We start from the raw sequence: 18630 nt of genomic DNA on the forward strand, positions 1-18630 counted from the left end.
AAAGAAAGGTAAAAGTTGTATTATTGACGCATTCGTATTTCAAACAAAATTATTATATTATATTATATATTCTTATATGTTTTATTAGAAGATAGCTAATGGTAATGATCAAATACATGATCTTGATTTGATCGAATATTGATCTTCTATTATTCTTACTTTAAATGCGTATTAAATTGATTTTGATACTAAAAAAATGTATAAATAATAGTGAAAATAAAGGATGACCAACTGTTAAACATGATAAAACAGGTATTCCCCCGTTTTTACAGTTATACCAACACGATATTTAGTGTGACGGGCATTTTCTATATATTATTTTCATATTTACTTAATTAATTTGTTATAAATAATCCTTTCAAATAAAACTCGTTAAATATGTAATAAAACTATATTAACGTGTTTATTTTTCTAAATTGTCTTCATTCTAAATACCCTATACCAATAATTTTCAAGCAAAAATCTAGTAAGCGTAACGGTGTAGTACGATTTTAAGTGACACTCACTGTATATTTATTTATAGTGCATTTATTGGTACAGTTCGAAAAATGAACAGAGTTGTAAGTTGTTTAAGTTGCACTATCGCGCTATTCGTTTACTGTAACATTAATAAAACTTTACGTTATTACTGAGAACATTTACTTATACAGAGCTAAAAATACATAGCATTGAAGGACATCTTATCGATAGCTAAAGTGGATAATAGAATATGCCAGCGCTTTTACAGCGTCTTAAGAAGGAGAGGTAATGAATTCAGTCGTGATAGCTGTCTAGTAGCACATACACTCATTTATTATTTATTATTTATATTATTATTTATTATTATTATTATATATTTAGATTGTACGTAGCTTATTATTTTTCTTGTAATTCTTTTTTTTTTCTTTTTTTCTTCTTCTTTTCTATACTTTGTAGCAACAGCAAATATACTATCATTTGGTCACGGGGATAAATATGATCTCCAATCTACCGCTGATGTGTCATTGCGCCATGATACCGGATATATTGGCGCCAATGACTGAGCCCATTTCCATCTTTGGTAGGTTGTGATCAAGTAAAGAGGCTCGTCAATTATCCGGTAATGACAGTCTCCTGGATTTAGTTGAGCGAATAACCGGACTTAATAAACCGAACAATGTGAAAAATAGTCAATTTCTTTTCGACGAAATGCAACCTATTCAAAGATCCTTATCAAAGACGATACGGCGCTAAAAGGTTTTCTTTCAAAATCGACCAATGAAGAGGTCTTGCTCTTATAAGCGCAAGATTAGTGACACTCTTCACCTACGTTACGTTCTTCTTTGACCATTTTGCCTAATGTAAATTGTCAAAGAAATCCTCTCTCTCACACAAACACACATGCATACACACAAACACACGCACATACTCACACACACATACTCACACTCACCCACACTCACACTCGTTTTTCCTTCGTCGCACATAAAACATCGCGCCGTAGATTATATTTTTCTTTCTTAGGATTAATATCAGCATGACAACACACGTCGCACTGCATCCATTTGTTGCATTGCATTAGATGCCACCACGACTAGTTCCATCTTATCTCCTACATTTATAGTATTATTTACAACTGTTTGGCACCGCATTTTTATCACTCCCAAAACCAACTCTCGTTCGCACATGACCGACCACCCCATCCGTCCGCACACATGCACACACTTTCTCCCATACTTTTCTCTTGAAATAATCAGCAATGCTATCGAATAGAGTCGTTTGTGTCGAACATTGCTACTCGATGTTTAAAAGGCGCGCTTTTCGTGCCACGTAGAAAGAGCGCGATTTCATCGATATTATCATCTTCAACTTTGTTCATCGCTATCTAATTTCTCTTATACACTCGTCGCTTTTTTTAAAATGTACAATACATATTCTCTCTCTCTCTCTCTTTCTCTCCGTTTTTACTATAATAATGTGGAATGTTCGATCTATCGATGGTTCCAGCAAACGTGGAATATTTTGGTTTGCCGGAGCCAAATTTAGAACTTTATCAAGCTACCTCCCTAATTTATTTCTTTCTTTCTTTTGAATTATTTGTTTCATTTACTCGTCCGATTGATAATCCATGGCACTGCCCTTTTACACAAGTCGAAGCCGAATTGGCAAAATTGCTTTGCCTTAGAGGGGCGCTACTTGAAAGTAACATTAACTTTTTTCTCATTATGAATTATTTCTAGGAAATTTCTGACTGCAACTGGTTTATAAATTCCAGACTGCCCAGCAGTCAGATTATATAACAGTTATCACAACGTAAGACCGTAATACTAATACGATATATTATGTAAATATATTAATATTTTATATATATATATTTTTATATATATAACATATTAATAACAACTGATCTCTCTTTCTCTCTTTTGTGTTTTATATCGCATTACTCGATTCATACCGTGATACTGCCAGATAATTGGTAAAATACCATACGAAACGTAATATATAATACATTACATTTGTGTGTCCAATCTAACAAGCTATATAAACATAAATGCAAATGAACATTTTAAGAGAGCAAGTAGCTTATGATTTTTATCAATACTGTTTTGAAAAGTTCGTGAGGTAACATTATCGTGTGTGTTACGTTCTATTATAATTTGACTAAAAAAATATCGATCGACAAGCTACATACACTGCTATGATTATTAACATTTAGAAATGAGATCTAGTTTCATTCTAGCAACATGTGAACGTACATCCAAGATATCACTGATCTTATTTTCAATGAATCTTATCGTGAGTTCTTATTTGAAAATCTTATCTACTTCCACTTGCCAAAGTAACTGTTTGTGTTGTAGTAAGTAAAGTTGCTCATGTTCGTAACAGCACAATCGCTACGGTGACGATTTCGAGGCCGCTTACACACGTTATACGACGTACGTTATCATCGTATAATCGATTGATTTTCGTGTTACGTGCTCCTGCGCGACAACGATATTGACCACCACCTTCGCACGGTAGGTTTTTTTCACTCAGAAGTTCTCAGAATCTGGATCGTTCGAGGGCGCAGCCTGTAGTGACAGCTGCATGCTGGATTCTGTATTACGCCGCTTCATTTTACCCTTGGTCTTCTTCAGCATCGTTGCCTAGGAAGGGACAGGATCAGGGGAACGCACAAAGGAGTAATCGATAGAAAGTCAATGCCAATGACGAAGTGAGAAATATATCAAAACGCAGGAGAAAAAGAGAAGAAAAACGTATGAAAAAGAAGATACGAAAATAATAAGTAAAGATAATCGATTAGAAGAAATAGAGACAGAGAGAAAGAGAGAGAGAGAGAGAGAGAGAGAGAGAGAGAGAGCGAGAGAGAAAGAAAACAAAACCAGAAAAAAAACAAAAAAAGAGAAAATAAAAGAAGAGAAAGAGAAAGAGAAAAAGAAAGATTATTCCATAAAAGCTAAGAAAAATGTCTAGCTAGTAAAAAAGATGCGTGACTAATCCATATATATATATATATATATTACGAGAAGCATCCAGCTGCAATTGGGCCAAGGGTATCGACACGGTGGTGATATACGTATATACATCGAGGTAAACGCATGCGTTTCTTTCGGGAGTCGATCGGAATAATTCATACATAGGAGGCCTACATTTTGTAAGGGGGGTGAGATCACACCGAAACTCCCCTAATCCATGTACAATGTTGCTTTGCACATAGAGGAGTCTAGGCGAGGATCGCACACCTCTCTCTTTCTCTGAACGAATGATTATTAATGACTGACTAGTGGCAAGCTGCAGTATGGTTGGTTTACTCGTCCGTGCTCTTGCCCCCCTCCCCATTAGCAGGTAGAATCGACGGTTCTGTATTCCGACGCTTGATCTTATTTTTCTTCAACATGGTAGCCTGAAGTGAACAAAGGAACAAGGAATAATTAGTAGAGTGCGATTAGGGGAGGAATGCATGCGCTGACGGACATCGGCAGTCAGGTAATGCCTCTTTATGAAGACTGCGCAGAGAGCGTTACGAGATATATGATTAAAAAAAAAAATACAATATCTATACTACTAACTAATACATACAGATGCTTCCGTTTCAAATCTTACGTGCCATATATACATACATATATGTATAATATGTATATGTATAGTGTATACATATAGAGGACCCCATTATTCTATTTAAAATCGAACAGGCTGAGTGAACGGTGCAACGAAGAAGAGAGGTTTGCATTCGTATAAGTCGAGGGGAGGGAATAGAGATAGAATGTGTACGTAGAATGTAATAACTCTCTCGATGGGAGACATTGAAAATATATATGTATCTAAGGATTACCATTAAGGATATATACTTGCATTCTATGTTATGTTACACCCAATCTGTCCTTCATTTTGCTGGAATTATGGGGTTTCGGTAAAGTTTTTCTCAGGATTACCTTTAATGCAGATTTTAGAACTACTATTTCCCCAGGACTTTGGACCCACGGCTCGCCATCTACTTGTACCGGTATATCAGAGAGCAAACGTATTTTTATATGCCCACCCTACAATCAATCGGTTTATTTTGTAAATGCTGACGACGCAAGAAATCCATACTGTAAGTCGGGAACTCTAATTAATTTAGCTCTCCCAAACAAATACTGACAGATAACTTATGTTATACGTTATTTTCCGAATTTGACAACGAGTAGATAAATATACGCATATAAGAATATACATATCTATCTCTATTTCTTCTTATTTTTTGTATCTTTCATTATCTCAAGAAATCGTGCTCGCAAGTCTACCAAAAGAAGAAGAATAACGAGGGAACCAGATACGCTTGTCACTTCTTATTATTAGTATCGTTTACCTGTGCTATCCTCATTGCTCCTCGGAGACCAGATTGAATCTGTCCTAGATGTATAACACCTGTTACTCCTACGACTTCCAGCATACCATCCCAATGGTTTGGTTTATTAAACTGGTCTTCCTTATCTGGTCCCCAAGGGTTGGCACCAGAGCCCCAACTGTTGAGAGAGAAATTTAGTCGCAATATTTGAAATATAAACAGAGTTAGTTTCGTCGAATCTTTTGAAATTACCTTAAAATATTCAGAATGATAATTCCTTCTACTTGGGGCAAGTCGATTACTTTACTATCTACCTCTAATCGAATTTGATTGTGCAGATCTTTACAAGGCTTCCGACCAACCATCTTACGTAAACCCATTTTCACGTATACACTCTTATTTCGAATCCTGCTATTAAACTTATTAGGATTCTCTTCTCTCGCATTGTGAAAATCCAAGCACAGATCCGCATCGATTCCAAGCCCGAAATAATTATTCATAACAAAAATTTGCGAATTGTCTTCGCTACTTGAGCTTGGACCTACTTCAAGTATTCAAAAAATTTCTTATCATGTTCGATCGGACAATATCGTTAATTAATGTTATATATCTCTTTAATCGATTACCTGCAGCACAAGCAACCATTTGGGACTTGTCATCCTTTTCTTCCGGATGGAAAACCACAGTCCATCTGTCCAATATAATTTCTTCTGCGTCGATAACGTCTCGTAGTAAGTTTAATGGATCTTCGTCACCCGTGTATCCAGATCCCCAACATAATACTCTTGCCAAATCATTTCCTGTTCCCAAGGGTACAATAGCGCAGGCGGGTGAAGAACATACACTGTCTTGACCAACGTTATCCAAACATTGCAAAACCCATCCTATCGTTCCATCTCCACCACAAACTAAAATTCTGTAGTGTTTGATATGACGAAAAACATAAAGCCTGTAACATACATCAATGCAGATATGAATTATCCGATTCACGATCGCGTTATAATTATAAAAAAAATATAAGTTTCTTACTCACCCGGGAAGCGGACCACCGTTGTCCAAATCAAACACTTGAAAAGGATTTAAAAGTTTACGAAAACTTGAAATCAATTGTAACCCTTGGCAACCGCCAGATTTCACATTAACAAATACAAGCAAGGGCTGAACACCAACTGGTACCATACTTGGTTCGATACTCGGTAATAACATAACTAAAATGCAAATAAACGTATTTCGATTATTGTCAATCACAAATATCATATTATTGGGAAATATTTTGTTCTTTCTTTTTCATGAAATTTAAACAAATTTATCTACCTAAAAGATGTTTATCTTCGTATTTTGATTCACGTAAAGTATAAAGGGCTTTAACAGCTTTATTTGAATCTTCATATATAATGACCATCGAACCATATTCGTAATAAATCGGGCCCATGGACGAGAATTTGTTTTCTATAAAGTCAAATAATGAAAAAGGAAAAAAGGTTATTAAACATTATAATTAAATATTCATTGACCTATAAATATATAAATATTAGAAAATATATTCGCGTTTACCTTTTCCTAAAAATTCGGTCAACATGTTTTCATAATTTCTTTCAGAAATATTTGGCGGTAAATTGCCTACGAATAATGCCAGATTAGGTCCATGGGGATCTTGTTTTAACTGTAAGTAAAATCTCATCAATTCCATTTGTCTGATGGAATCTTTACCCAGCTGTTTGACTATGTCCCATGGTTTTTCTTCCGGCGACAAAACACGGCCAGATACTGAAACGAACAAATCAAAAATGAACCGTTAAATAAACGATAATATATAAATAACACAGTAATACATATGTGTATGTAATAAAGTTAGTCTACGACGAACGTACCATCGCGATCTAAGAGAATTTGTCTACACCTGTAATCTTCTGAATTGAGATTTTCCAAATTGAACCTTTGAAGAGATTCCTGGATTAAATCTGATACTGTCGTTGTTTCAGTTACTGGTACAATGCAGAACGATTCTGATATCTGCAATTTTCCAGGGTAAACTCGTACTTCTCCGCCATCGCTATCCCTTGAAAATAATTATTCGCATGGGGATCGTTATTTTCTAATTGGCCATTAATGGATATACGTGCGTATAATTGTAACAAAAAAAAATATTAAATTTGCTTACTTAAATCGCAAGAAGACTGCCGGACGTTTGCCTTCTTTACGATTCAAATTTAGGATTGGTGTCGGATCGGACAGCTCACTTTCTTCCGTAGCATAGAGATCGGTTAAGTAAAAATAACCTGGATATATAGGAAGCAAAATTGTTTTTTTTTTATCTATCGATTATATACATATTGATAATGATTATTATTATAATATAAAATCATTCTTACGCACCAGGATCTTTCGTGATGTGAAATACACGAAGCGCTGATGTTAAAACTTGTTCCGTGCTAGCTTGTCTGGATACCGTAATTACTCGAAATATTCGACGCTTCAAAGAGCTGTTACCATCATATACTTTTATCATCTCTAAATCATTAAAACGCATCATCAGACAGAAATATTGATTTCATTATTATTGAAATATTATAGGTAATTTTTAATGGAAATGAATGTTACATATATATATTTTACAGTGAAAGACCGAAATTGAAGAATGTCAAGATTCACAATACGTACCAAATACGTGGCTGAAAGACCGAATATTTGGATTTAATCTTATACATTTATATTTTGGACATATCCCAAGCAACCATGTGAATCTTGACATTATCCAATTTCGGTCTTTTATAGTAACATATATATGTTACCATCAAAGCCGGAAATCCGCCATTGCTAGCAGTTCCTAGACATTGTCAACAATGCAAAGCGCCTTTAGACAAAGTCGGAAATAAGACTCAGGAATAAGGATTTCCGGCTTTGACGGTAACATATGATTAGAAACAAAAAGTTTTATACCTGCATTCTATTCAAAGTATTATGTTCAATGATTAGGAAAAGTCTGTAAGAACTCTTATTCCCGACTTTGTCTAAAGGCGCTTTGCACTGTTGACAATGCCTAGGAACTGTTATCAATGGCGGATTTCCGGCTTTGACGGTAACATATATATAGAATCGAAAATAAAAAACTATCGATAAAAGATGATGCACTGTTGAAGAAAATACCTTCGTCGCCTCTTTCTTTATCGTCCTTATCTTTGGAATAACGTGGATCACGGCCATGCGGAGCTTGTCCAGGTTCGTCGTTATCGCGATACTTGGCATCGCCGCTGCTAAATTCCTCCGATATGCTTCTTGCTATAGACAGACACAAAAGTAACATATATTTTTTTAGATAATGTTCCTTGCATCCTCGCTACACAAACCATCGACACATTAGATAAATATTGCAATACACATCTCCTTCAATGATAAATTCAATGTTAATAGGTCTCATATATTCGATTACTCGATTACTCAGATAACATTAATGGTGTGACAAGAGAGCAATTTAATATGATTAATATAATATATTGCTGCAGAAAACAAGCACAAACGCGTCTAAAGATATTGATTACTTTTTATTAATTCTCTATCTCGTAATAATAAAACGATAAAAGTATATACATTTAAGAAATCTTTTCTTTCTCTAAATGATTTCAAAAGTAAATGAGCAAGGCATTCTTAATTATATATATAATGCTTTTTTATTCCTTATAAGTGAATAAACTGAATTAGGTTTCACTATAAGTATAGAGTTTGTATTTTTTAAACAAATTAATAATTAAATTAACAATTAAATTTTATTTACAATAGTTGCTTTAATTTTAGTTTTATTACCGATAAATAGAGAAACGAGATTTAAACCTATTCTTCCTTATCTTTCTTCTAATTCTAACATTCCTAACGATCTTTCTTTTAATCCTCCTTGATTTTATACTTATCTGTTTTGTACTTAATTACGACTTAATTACTTTCTCTTGTCTTAATGCGACTTCTATTACCGACAAGTCACGCGGCAAAATTCAAATAGGCTTGTAAAGTAGTATTTGTACTACTTTATATATATATATATATATATACGTATATCATTTTATATTGTTACGTTGAAGAATCGTAGAGAAGATAAAATAATAAAAATTTCAGGAGATGCTTGTGTAAGTAAAAAAGAAAAATATAATAATTGATCTAGAAATATACTCTATATCGCATTCTATCGAATCGTTTTATCATTCTTTAAAAAAGTGACACACACCTCTTACCATCGAACATTTACGATGGGTTTGTAGAACACACATGATAGGAAGAATTATTCAGTAGCATTCTTGTACTTCATGTCACTGCATAGTAGAGTGATAAGCATCATGGATTTTTCACATAGCATCCAGCGGGCTGAGTGTGACAGTGCATGCACTGAAGCGAAACATATGTACATACATGCTAAAACGAAAACAATAACAAAATAACAACATTCATCAAAATCTGTATAGCACAACTTTCCAATTAATAAAATAGAGTTTCTTAAGTGTACCTGCGTTTTTTCATAGAAAAATTTCTCTAGATGTATGTGTAAAACATTAAAAAAAAAAGAGTATATTTATCATTATTAAAATATTAATATTTCTATTTTTTTTTTTTTTAGTAATATTTCTTAATCTTTTTTTCATTCTTTCTTTCTTTTTTTCTTACTTTTATCAATATTTATCTTATTGTTAGATATAAATCATTCTTTTCGTTTTCATTATATTTTTATATTTGTGATAATTGCTTCTAACGACAAATAAATATGAATATATATATAGATATATAGATGTATACATGTATTATGTAAAATAATAAAAACATACACATACACACACACACACGCTCGCACACCAACGTGTTGAATAATTATTGTGTATAGAGTTTTTCCAAGTATTACCATTTTTATTTGTCCTGTTGCAAAGTATGGTTCGGTCATATGTAAAAATCGGTCAGTGGAACAAACAAAATGATATGCAAGAAGCGAGTTTGCCATATATCGGACAAAAGGAAAATATTATATAATAATAATATTATATTTATAATAATAATAATAATAAACCATAAACACATGATATCTCATATAAATGTATAAATATATCTACAATATAAATGTGTGTATATAAATGTATATATGTATATATTATAGATATATAATAGGTGTATATATTATAGATATAATAGGTATATATATATATAGGTATATAGGTATACATATAGGTATATATATAGGTATGTAGGTATACATATATATAGGTATACATATAGGTATATATATATATATGTACAAAAAAGAAATGATAATAGCTACTGGAATGATTTATCTTTCTTTCTGTTTTGCGCTACAGATTTGATAATATTGAATATGCTCACACAAATGAATGTCTGATGATGTAATATTCTAGATACCTCGAACATAAGGAGGGGAAGCATGACAATTTCCATGGCAGCTACGTGGCAAAATTAGTGAAAGGCGCCTCAAAGCTTCAGCTAGGCAGCCTGCAGCCCCAATTTGTTCACTCTCAGCGAAATCGAATTGCTCTCCGATGTTATCTTCAAATAGAAGCAAACGATAATCCGAATATTTTAACAGTCAATTTGAATTCTACTAAATTTGCCTTTTCTTTCAACTATTTTTCCTATATTATAATACGTAATATAATACAATAAGTCGACAAGAAAATTGTGTCCAAAATATGGCGAGGTTTGAACTTTCAAATAGCTTATATAATAAAGAGATTATTATTATTATTTTTCTTGACAATACCTAGCAGGCTATATTATTTTCATTTATTTGACAAGGAAAGGGAATATAAATGTAGACAAACAAAACTATTATAGTTAATATCTTTAAACATTTGGATTAATTAACTTGCATTTACTTGCTTATAATGAGACAATGTGAACTAGAGTAACTACTAAAGTGAATATCCATTTAAAAGCGCAATGAAAATAGCAACTATAACAACGACAGCCACGGAAGCCATAATGTTTGAAATATTAGTCAAATTGATTATTTCTAAGGAACAATTTCAATTATTCCATTTATTTTTCTTTTTTTTTCATATTAACGTTCGTCACGATACGTTTCAAAGAAATATCTTTAAAAGTGGCTTTCAAAGTTTTATTTGGTAACACGCAATGTTAAACGATTAAGGCGACTTATTAACGAGCGTTTATTTAAATCATACAATGTGAAAAAAGGGTAGAGTGTCAATACTTAGAAAATAACTAATGATAGCTGACCTTTGAAAATCTTACCTTACCCTTTTCCTAATCACTTAGAAAATGTCTAGGCTAAGGAACTATAGGAGTACGAGTAGAGGAAGTTATTCGTAACTGATAATATACGTATAATAAAATACAATGCTACAGACATACAGTGATATGCATTCTTACAATTCACCTATAGTTACCTTGTATAGTGTCAAATTTACTTATATTAATCACAATCAATATATTATACCTATATATTTATTCGATTGAAAAATAAATAAAAGCGAAGACAAAATAAATATTAATATATCTATCTATCTGTGTTTCTACGAACAAAAATAGAAAAACTTGTTAAATACTATATATCCTACTAAGTTGATATCGCATGCTTGAAAAAAGTAAATATAGGTACTATAATATATATGTATATGTATATGTATGCATGTACTCTATAAATGTAAATAACGTTTACGAAGGTTCTTATATAAGGATATATCGAGATAATAGCATGCAAAAAAGAATTGATAAATAATATTGTTATCGTTGACAATTTTGATAGGTATACATGTGTAGTATGTGTATATAATATTGGAAAAGAAAAAAATAAGAGATGATCAGACCAGTTTACATACTTCCAGAACAAATAGTATGATGCCATTATCTGTTATCTGAGCGTAATAGGACATTTATTAGATATTTACTTGATATTTATTTGTTTCCATATTGCACACGATTAATTAACGATATGCAATTTAACTTGACTCGATGACAGGGAGAGAATAAAAGGTATGTTGATTTCGCTATTCTAATATACCTATCCCGTATATATGTAGAAGAAGAAGAATGTTTATTATTATATATTGTGTATTCATTCATACTTGATTCCATAATGTGGTATAATGTAATAATGTTTGGTAGACGCGTTGCTGGATGGTTCAGCTATCGTATGAATATATGTACGTATCATCCATCTAAGTACGTATATGTACGTATGTATGTATTCTTATAAATAAAACACTTACGGCAGGAATACTCACGCGCCAGGACTTCTTTACGACGCACTTGAACTCCGATAATCGCTTCCATTGGTACTTCGGTACGTGGAATACTGACTGCATGGGGCGGTAGATAAATTGATTCCAAATTCCCAAACGTACATTCGGTGGGGATGCTTTTGTAGCAGAATGCGTGCGACTGAGAAACACGAGATTGGAAATGACATTATTACGGAAAATGAAAATAGAAAAGTATAGTATTATAAATCGCGATTTAAGAGTAATGTAGCATATGAAAAAAAAAAACTGGTGTGTGTACTTATGTATGCACGTAAGAAGTTATACTTCTTGGCCGTACCAAAACGAACATAACATCAATAACCTCAATAACCTCAAAAATAACTTCAAAAAAAAACTTCAAAAAAAAACTCCAAAAAAAAACTTCAAAGAAAAAAAAATAACTTCAAAAAATAAATAATTATTATTATCTATATATAAGAAAGAAAAAAAAAGAAAAAGAAAATATCAAAATATAGATATCAGTCCACACTAAATATAAGAGAAATATTGTATTTGCCAAAAATTCCTCCTTCGTGGAGTCCTCCGGCGATTGGATTCAGCTAATTGTGAGGAAGATGCAAGGGTAATTAGAACAAAATAAAACACGTGGTTGAGCCAATAAAAATGCTAATGCTTTATTGACTCATCAGGGAAAGCCTTACGGCATAAAAACCCTGTTTGAATATTACATTACGTTAAAATGATGATCAACCACGGATAGACCCGTGGTTGACTTCTCCTCTCTCTACCAGCGGTCACCTACGGGCAAAGCACGTGGTACCGCTCCTCTCATTTATCCGTTCAAGATGATTGGTACCAATAAAAAACTTTCTTAACGTTTCGTATCGCCTCTCCCTTTCTTTAGCGTTAATTACCGCCTCTGCGGTCCGTCACCTTTCTATCGTCAACCCTGGGATGTGCTCGCACTACCCCTGGGATGTTGAATCGTCTACTATGTTCGTTGGAAAATTGAAGTGTTCTCTTAAGCGTCTGGCGAAAAAATAGGACGAATGTCCTCGATAATGGGCCCAGCAGGGCGCACACGCTCGGCGCCGAGTGGTGGGGATACGATCGCTAATATCGGACTAAAGGCGCGTTTTACAAAATGTTACTTTTTCGCTCACGATCGATTCCGATCGTACAGATATATCGAATTACTTTCACAGCCATGGCGCACAGCATTAGTTCTCGCTTCGATCATTTAAGTAAAGCAGCGCTGAGTACGATTAGTATTTGGATGGGTGACCCGCTTGAGAAAAAAGGGGGGAAGAAGAAGAGAAAACAACTTCATGCCGTATACTTGAAATCGCTTGAATCGCGTCGTAAATACCGACAAACTTTATGGTGTCGTTTTCCCAGACGCTCGGAACAAAATCACTCCCCATTACATTTTCCCCAACGCGCCAAAAGAAGTATAACTTCAAAAAAAAACAAGCGTATGAAAAGCGTATGAAAAGCTTATGAAAAGTTTATGATGAGCTTAGCTTACCGTTACGCCGCACCATTCGCAACGAAACCCAGAAAGGCACTCGGCAGAGAAACAATTTTTCTTGCATACGGCACATTTGGAGTTGCTGGGAAGATTTCCTTCTCTCCAATGATGCGTATGCTTTACATCATCCAAATCCTTTCCAGGTAAATAAGTTGCGTTTTCTTTGCAATCTGCCATCGCAAAGTCCTGACATTCCGTGTGGACGAAATACTCGCATACTGCAATCGCAAGCAAACGTATTATAGAAACTTTTCAAATGTCAACCCTTATCATCGTTCCAACTTTTTATCCGGTCTTATTCATTATAAAAATAACCAACCCCAATACTTACTTTGGCAATGTATGGATAAATTATCGTCCAACCGTTTCCGACAGACGTTGCAGAATTTTTTTTTCCGTTGTACCGGTTCGGACCAACAGTGTGCAACCGGGTTCTAGAAGAATAATATTACAAACTAAATACGCAAAGGTGCTAAATAATGCCGAAGCCTATCGAGTTATTTTATTTCAAGCATTTCCATATTATTGGAAGTGCTTGAAATAAAATAAAATAAGAGAAGAAATAAAAGTAATACGCGAGGTACCTTAATCAGGCTTGCCGCGATGATGGAGCAGGGAGACACGACGGCCTTGAGACAGCGGTCGTGCACCACGAAGTTGCAAACTGAAATGAAACACACGAGAGAGTAAAGTCATTTAAAGCTACTTAATAATTACTGTTAATGTTCTTATAATTTTTATCCTTGTAATAATCTACCTAGAAATATTTCGATTTTCAATCGAAACGAGAATTTTCTAGATCCACGTTCTTCTCCGATCTATTCAATCGCAGATAATTTAAACGCGAACGGGGTAACGATCGACATTATCAGCGTGTAACGTAAAACATATAATATTACAACGCGCAATCAACCAAGAACATTTTATAGATTCGGTGCATATTTATAGAGAAAAATCGTTACACCTTAAAGGAAGAAAAAGAAACTATATAAATGCGCAACATATATCAATTCCTAAGCGTGCTTCCGGTTTTCTAAAAATATCCTGTCCTTGAAGACACCTTACGCGCAGGCAGCATGCACACGCGCGCGCGAACGTCGAGCCGATGCCGCCAAAGCCATATCTTCTTTTTCCCCCATTAGCGCATATAATCGGGTCAATGAGTTTTCAATTGACGAATTATTTTCCAAACGCTTTTCTATCCGCCACGTAGAGGCTAATCGTTCTACAGACGCAACCCTGATCGCGGTATATAAACAGTTTATATGATCTATGTTTTATCGAGCGCAATAAAAAATAATCCTTCATCGTCGATGAATTTAATCAAGTACATTAGGATGCATCGATCGATCGGTGGATGCTCTAATACAAAAGTATCTCGAATCATCTTGCCTACCTACAAGTTGCGATCGATTTGTCGAATCCTAGACAAAATGGAATTAAGGAAAATACATTTTTATCGTCTACAGAAAAATAATGAGAATATTTTTCCTATATTAATATAATATTACTCCCCTTCCACACGTAAGATCATCAAAATGTCTTTAACGATAAAGTAACTTTGTCATCGTCTCCACATTAGTTTGCATAAACTCGATGCTTTTTTGCTCCACGTTTCTGTTTATCGAGGAACCCAAGAGGAGCCTAAGAAGAGGGTAAGAGGAGGGCAAAGAGGAAGGCAAGAGAAGAATAACTCGAGCGCGGGACGGAAGGAAGTGTCACCGTCGATGAATCTAACGCTAACCTTTCGTTCTACTTCATTGGTAATCGAGTTGCTTTTTTAAAACAACTAACTAGGTATACGAGAGAACAAGAACGAGAGAGCCTTTTCCACCTTTTTGCTCGTCGTGGCGAGCCCTCGCTTCCGTCCGCCACTCCTCTCGTATTTCGAGCTCGCTTTTTCTCTCTCTCTCTCTCTCTTTTTCTCGGCCCTCAGCTACCCCACACCATCCCCTACGATCAATGCTCGAGAAAATACTGACAAAAGCACCATCTGCCGTCCGTTGTAAAGGGTTTTCTTCGAACAATCTCACGATCTATGCAAAGATCGAGTTATACACCTATTTGACGAGAAAACAAAATAAGGAAAATGTCATCTTATCAGGATGAATTGTAGAAAAAAAAATACCAAAACCGATCGATAATTAAGCAAATATTTTTCGAATGACGAATTAACAAGTGGAGAACAATTGTGCGTTCTTAAATTGTCTTTGTGCATCGTTATAGATATAATATCGGTGACTGCTTCGATTCTTTCCGTTTGACATTTAAATCATTTCGAATTATTTGATATCATCGACTGATTAAAAAAAAGAAAAAAGAACGTGGTCGAAGAAAAAAGAAAGGATAAAGAAAATACAAAAAGAGAATTAGAATTTGGTAAGAAAGAAAAAAGAAAAAAAAAACGAAGCAACGGGCGTTCGATCGTATTAACCGAGCGGCACCCGTATATCGATCGTGTCCCCTTTCGCCATCTGTTTTCCGGAACTCTAGGATTTCGAAGCAGCTTGAGAGAACACGCGCTTCGTCGAGGAGAGATTCTCGAGATAGATAGATAGATAGATAGATAGATAGATAGATAAATGGATGGATGAATAGATAGATAGATAAATGGATAAATGGATGGATTGATGAATGGATGGATGGGTAGATGGATGGATGGGTGGGTGGATGGATAGATCGATAGATGAATAGATCGTTGGATGGGTAGATAGATAAATATATAGATAGATAGATAGATAAATAGAGAGAGAAAGAGAAAGATAGATAAAGAAAGAGATAAAGAGAGAGAGGAGAGAGAGAGAGAGAGAAGAAAAGCCGAGGTCGCTTCGTGGCTTGCTCGTCCAAAAATACACGGCCGTACCGTCTCCGTCATCGAGTCGATCGACACGTTGTTCTTATCGACGACGGAAGAAGGTATTCAAAGAAAGCCAATGTCCGTGCGTTTTTCAATAAAAATCGTCTCGCTGCTTATTATCTTGCTCAGATCGATAATTTATGATTATTGTTTTGAAAAATTGCAAGGAATATGATAAAGAGAACCGCTCTCTCTCTTTCTCGTTCTCTCTCTCTCTCCCTTCATTTTCATTTTCATTTCCATAGACGTAATAAGGTAATACAATAGAAACCGGTAGGATGATTCGAAATCGTCGAATCTCGTACCTTCGCAGATGTACCCCTGCTGAATGAGGCCCCAGAGCATGTCCGTGCAGTTATGGCAGTACGTTGGCTTGTGAAACGTCTTCTTAGCAAAACGGTGCCCATGGCTGGATCGAGTCTCAGCCGAGACCGACGCCATGTTCCCCGTTCCACCGCGGCAACTTTCACGCCAGATTTTCACCGTGAAGATGCACAGGGCGCGCCGTGCAAAGACGACGACGACAATAACAACAACATAATTACACGCCGAGTACTACGTGATTTCGAAACCGTACGCGTACATAATTGCCGCTTTGTCGCCGCCGCCGCCGCCGCCGCCTTAATTCCACACTTTCCGTTAATCTTGATCGCCCTCGGCGTCGGCGTCGGCGTCGTCCACGTCCTTTTCCTCGCCGTCACGTATCTAACGCGCATTATTTTCCAAACCACCTCGTCGCGTTACGACCGATCGACGACACCACCGACGATGATAGGAACGCCTCTTCTTCTTCGGCAGCTCCACCTTCGCTACTTTGTTCAGCTCTACGAGCTCCTTCGTCGGTCTTTTTTTCGCCACGCAACTCGACTCGTACTTCCTACACCACCAATGGAGAGTCGACGTCGATCTTTTCATCACCACCTCCTCCTCTTCCTCCTCTTCCCTATCTTTTTACCCTTTCGTTCCTCGCGTCCTCGGCTCTCCGTCCTCGGCTCCGTCCTCCTCGTCACCGTCCTCGTCTATGTCCTCGTCCACGTTTTTGTCCTTTTTCTTCTTCTTCTGCGATTTTCTTTGCGGGACTACCCCGCGACCTGGATCGCGACCTGGATCGCGATCTCGTTCACCTCACAACCCGTGTCTACACCGCTCTTCTTTTTATCTCTCTTCTTCCTCCACCTCCTCCTCCTCCTCCTCCTCCTTCTTCTTTCTCTACTTATTCTTCTTATTATTATTATTATTCTTCTTCTTCTTCTTCTTCTTCCTCTACTTCCCCTTTTACTTCTCGTTCGTCTCTTTTATGATTTTTTTTCGTTCTTCTCCCTTCGGTCGCTTCTAAATTATAACGACGACAGTAGTAGATAACCACCCAGTGATTCTACTTGCCCAAGTAAAAGAACGAGAGACGCTCTGTTCTTCTTTCGGTCTCGGCTTCGCATTCGCGCAACCGAGACACGGACCGGCCGCCGAGTGGCCGCACTGACATCGGCCTTCCGTCCCGAACAGCTGCGCATGCGGCACCAGCCGAGCGATCGCACCCTTCCACTGCCGTATCATCCTCGGCTTGGTACCACTATGGACACCCTCTTATTATGATACGACTTTCTTATTCTTTTTTTTTCTTATCCTCACCTTTCCCGTTTCTCCAATAATCCCTCATTTCATCCTATTATTCCATACTGTTACTCGCTAATGAAACCATTGCTATTTTTAAACCTACGCGATTAGGGAGGGAGAATATTATTCGAATCATCATTTTTCCCGGGTTACCAAAGATACATCTTCCATCATTGCCTTCGTCGTCACCGTCAACGTAGTGCACGTATAGTAGTTGCGCTTGCTCTTTGTCGTCCTATCTTCCCCTCTCCTTCTCTCCTTATCCTTCTTTCTCTTTCGAGAAGTCGACTCAGTCGCGTCCAAACGCGCTCCACCCTGCTGCTGCTTGCGATCAGATGTTCAACATTTGCTTCTTTCGTCTTCTCTTGCTTTTTAGGTCCTTTGGGATTTCAATTTAAAACCCATCCGCGAATATTCCTCGATTCTGCGATTATTTGTTCATTCTTTCATTCGATATTTATTTGAACAAGAGAGGAAAGGAAGAGAACGCGCGTTTCCCGCTTTTCTACTTATACTCTCTATTGTTTTATTCCGATTTTAAATATTATCGGAAAATAATCGAATCCATGGTAATTTTGTTACGATCGTTCATTGCGATCCATATCAAGAATGAACGAGGCGTCAAATG

The 18630-nt window shown here is 35.9% G+C and overlaps 1 protein-coding gene across 4 annotated transcripts; it reads right to left on the reverse strand.

Moving 5' to 3' along the window:
* Positions 1-512: 512 nt before the first annotated feature.
* Positions 513-17901, reverse strand: LOC122521312 (diacylglycerol kinase theta-like). Of its 4 annotated transcripts, none has more exons than XM_043641919.1 (18): positions 16694-17901; positions 14116-14195; positions 13863-13965; positions 13529-13749; positions 12007-12178; positions 10178-10321; positions 7934-8065; positions 7163-7297; positions 6948-7065; positions 6658-6845; positions 6341-6553; positions 6101-6235; positions 5820-5994; positions 5413-5735; positions 5039-5327; positions 4808-4964; positions 4392-4499; positions 513-3104 (listed from the first exon to the last, which is right to left on the reverse strand). In XM_043641919.1, exons 1-18 carry the CDS (start codon positions 16827-16829, stop codon positions 2991-2993), a joined length of 2943 nt encoding a protein of 980 aa, XP_043497854.1. In that variant the 5' UTR covers positions 16830-17901; the 3' UTR covers positions 513-2990. The 4 variants fall into 4 exon arrangements, with proteins under 4 accessions (XP_043497854.1, XP_043497853.1, XP_043497856.1 ...); XM_043641918.1 differs by having other exon boundaries at positions 5039-5330; XM_043641920.1 differs by lacking the exon at positions 513-3104 and adding an exon at positions 3462-3862 and having other exon boundaries at positions 5039-5330.
* Between the last annotated feature and the right edge of the window lie 729 nt (positions 17902-18630).

The sequence above is a fragment of the Polistes fuscatus genome, unplaced genomic scaffold (genome assembly GCF_010416935.1).
Source record: "Polistes fuscatus isolate 324 unplaced genomic scaffold, CU_Pfus_HIC Scaffold4, whole genome shotgun sequence".
NCBI lineage: Eukaryota > Metazoa > Arthropoda > Insecta > Hymenoptera > Vespidae > Polistes > Polistes fuscatus.

What these genes read in the sequence shown, in the direction of transcription:
- LOC122521312 (XM_043641918.1), bottom strand. Translation starts at nt 16,829, where the DNA reads ATGGCGTCGGTCTCGGCTGAGACTCGATCCAGCCATGGGCACCGTTTT. An exon ending in GCGAATGGTGCGGCGTAACG is followed by an intron (nt 12,179 to 13,528) that starts GTAAGCTAAGCT and finishes CGTGTTTCTCAG; the next exon opens with TCGCACGCATTCTGCTACAA. An exon ending in AATGGTTGCTTGTGCTGCAG is followed by an intron (nt 5,331 to 5,412) that starts GTAATCGATTAA and finishes GAATACTTGAAG; the next exon opens with TAGGTCCAAGCTCAAGTAGC.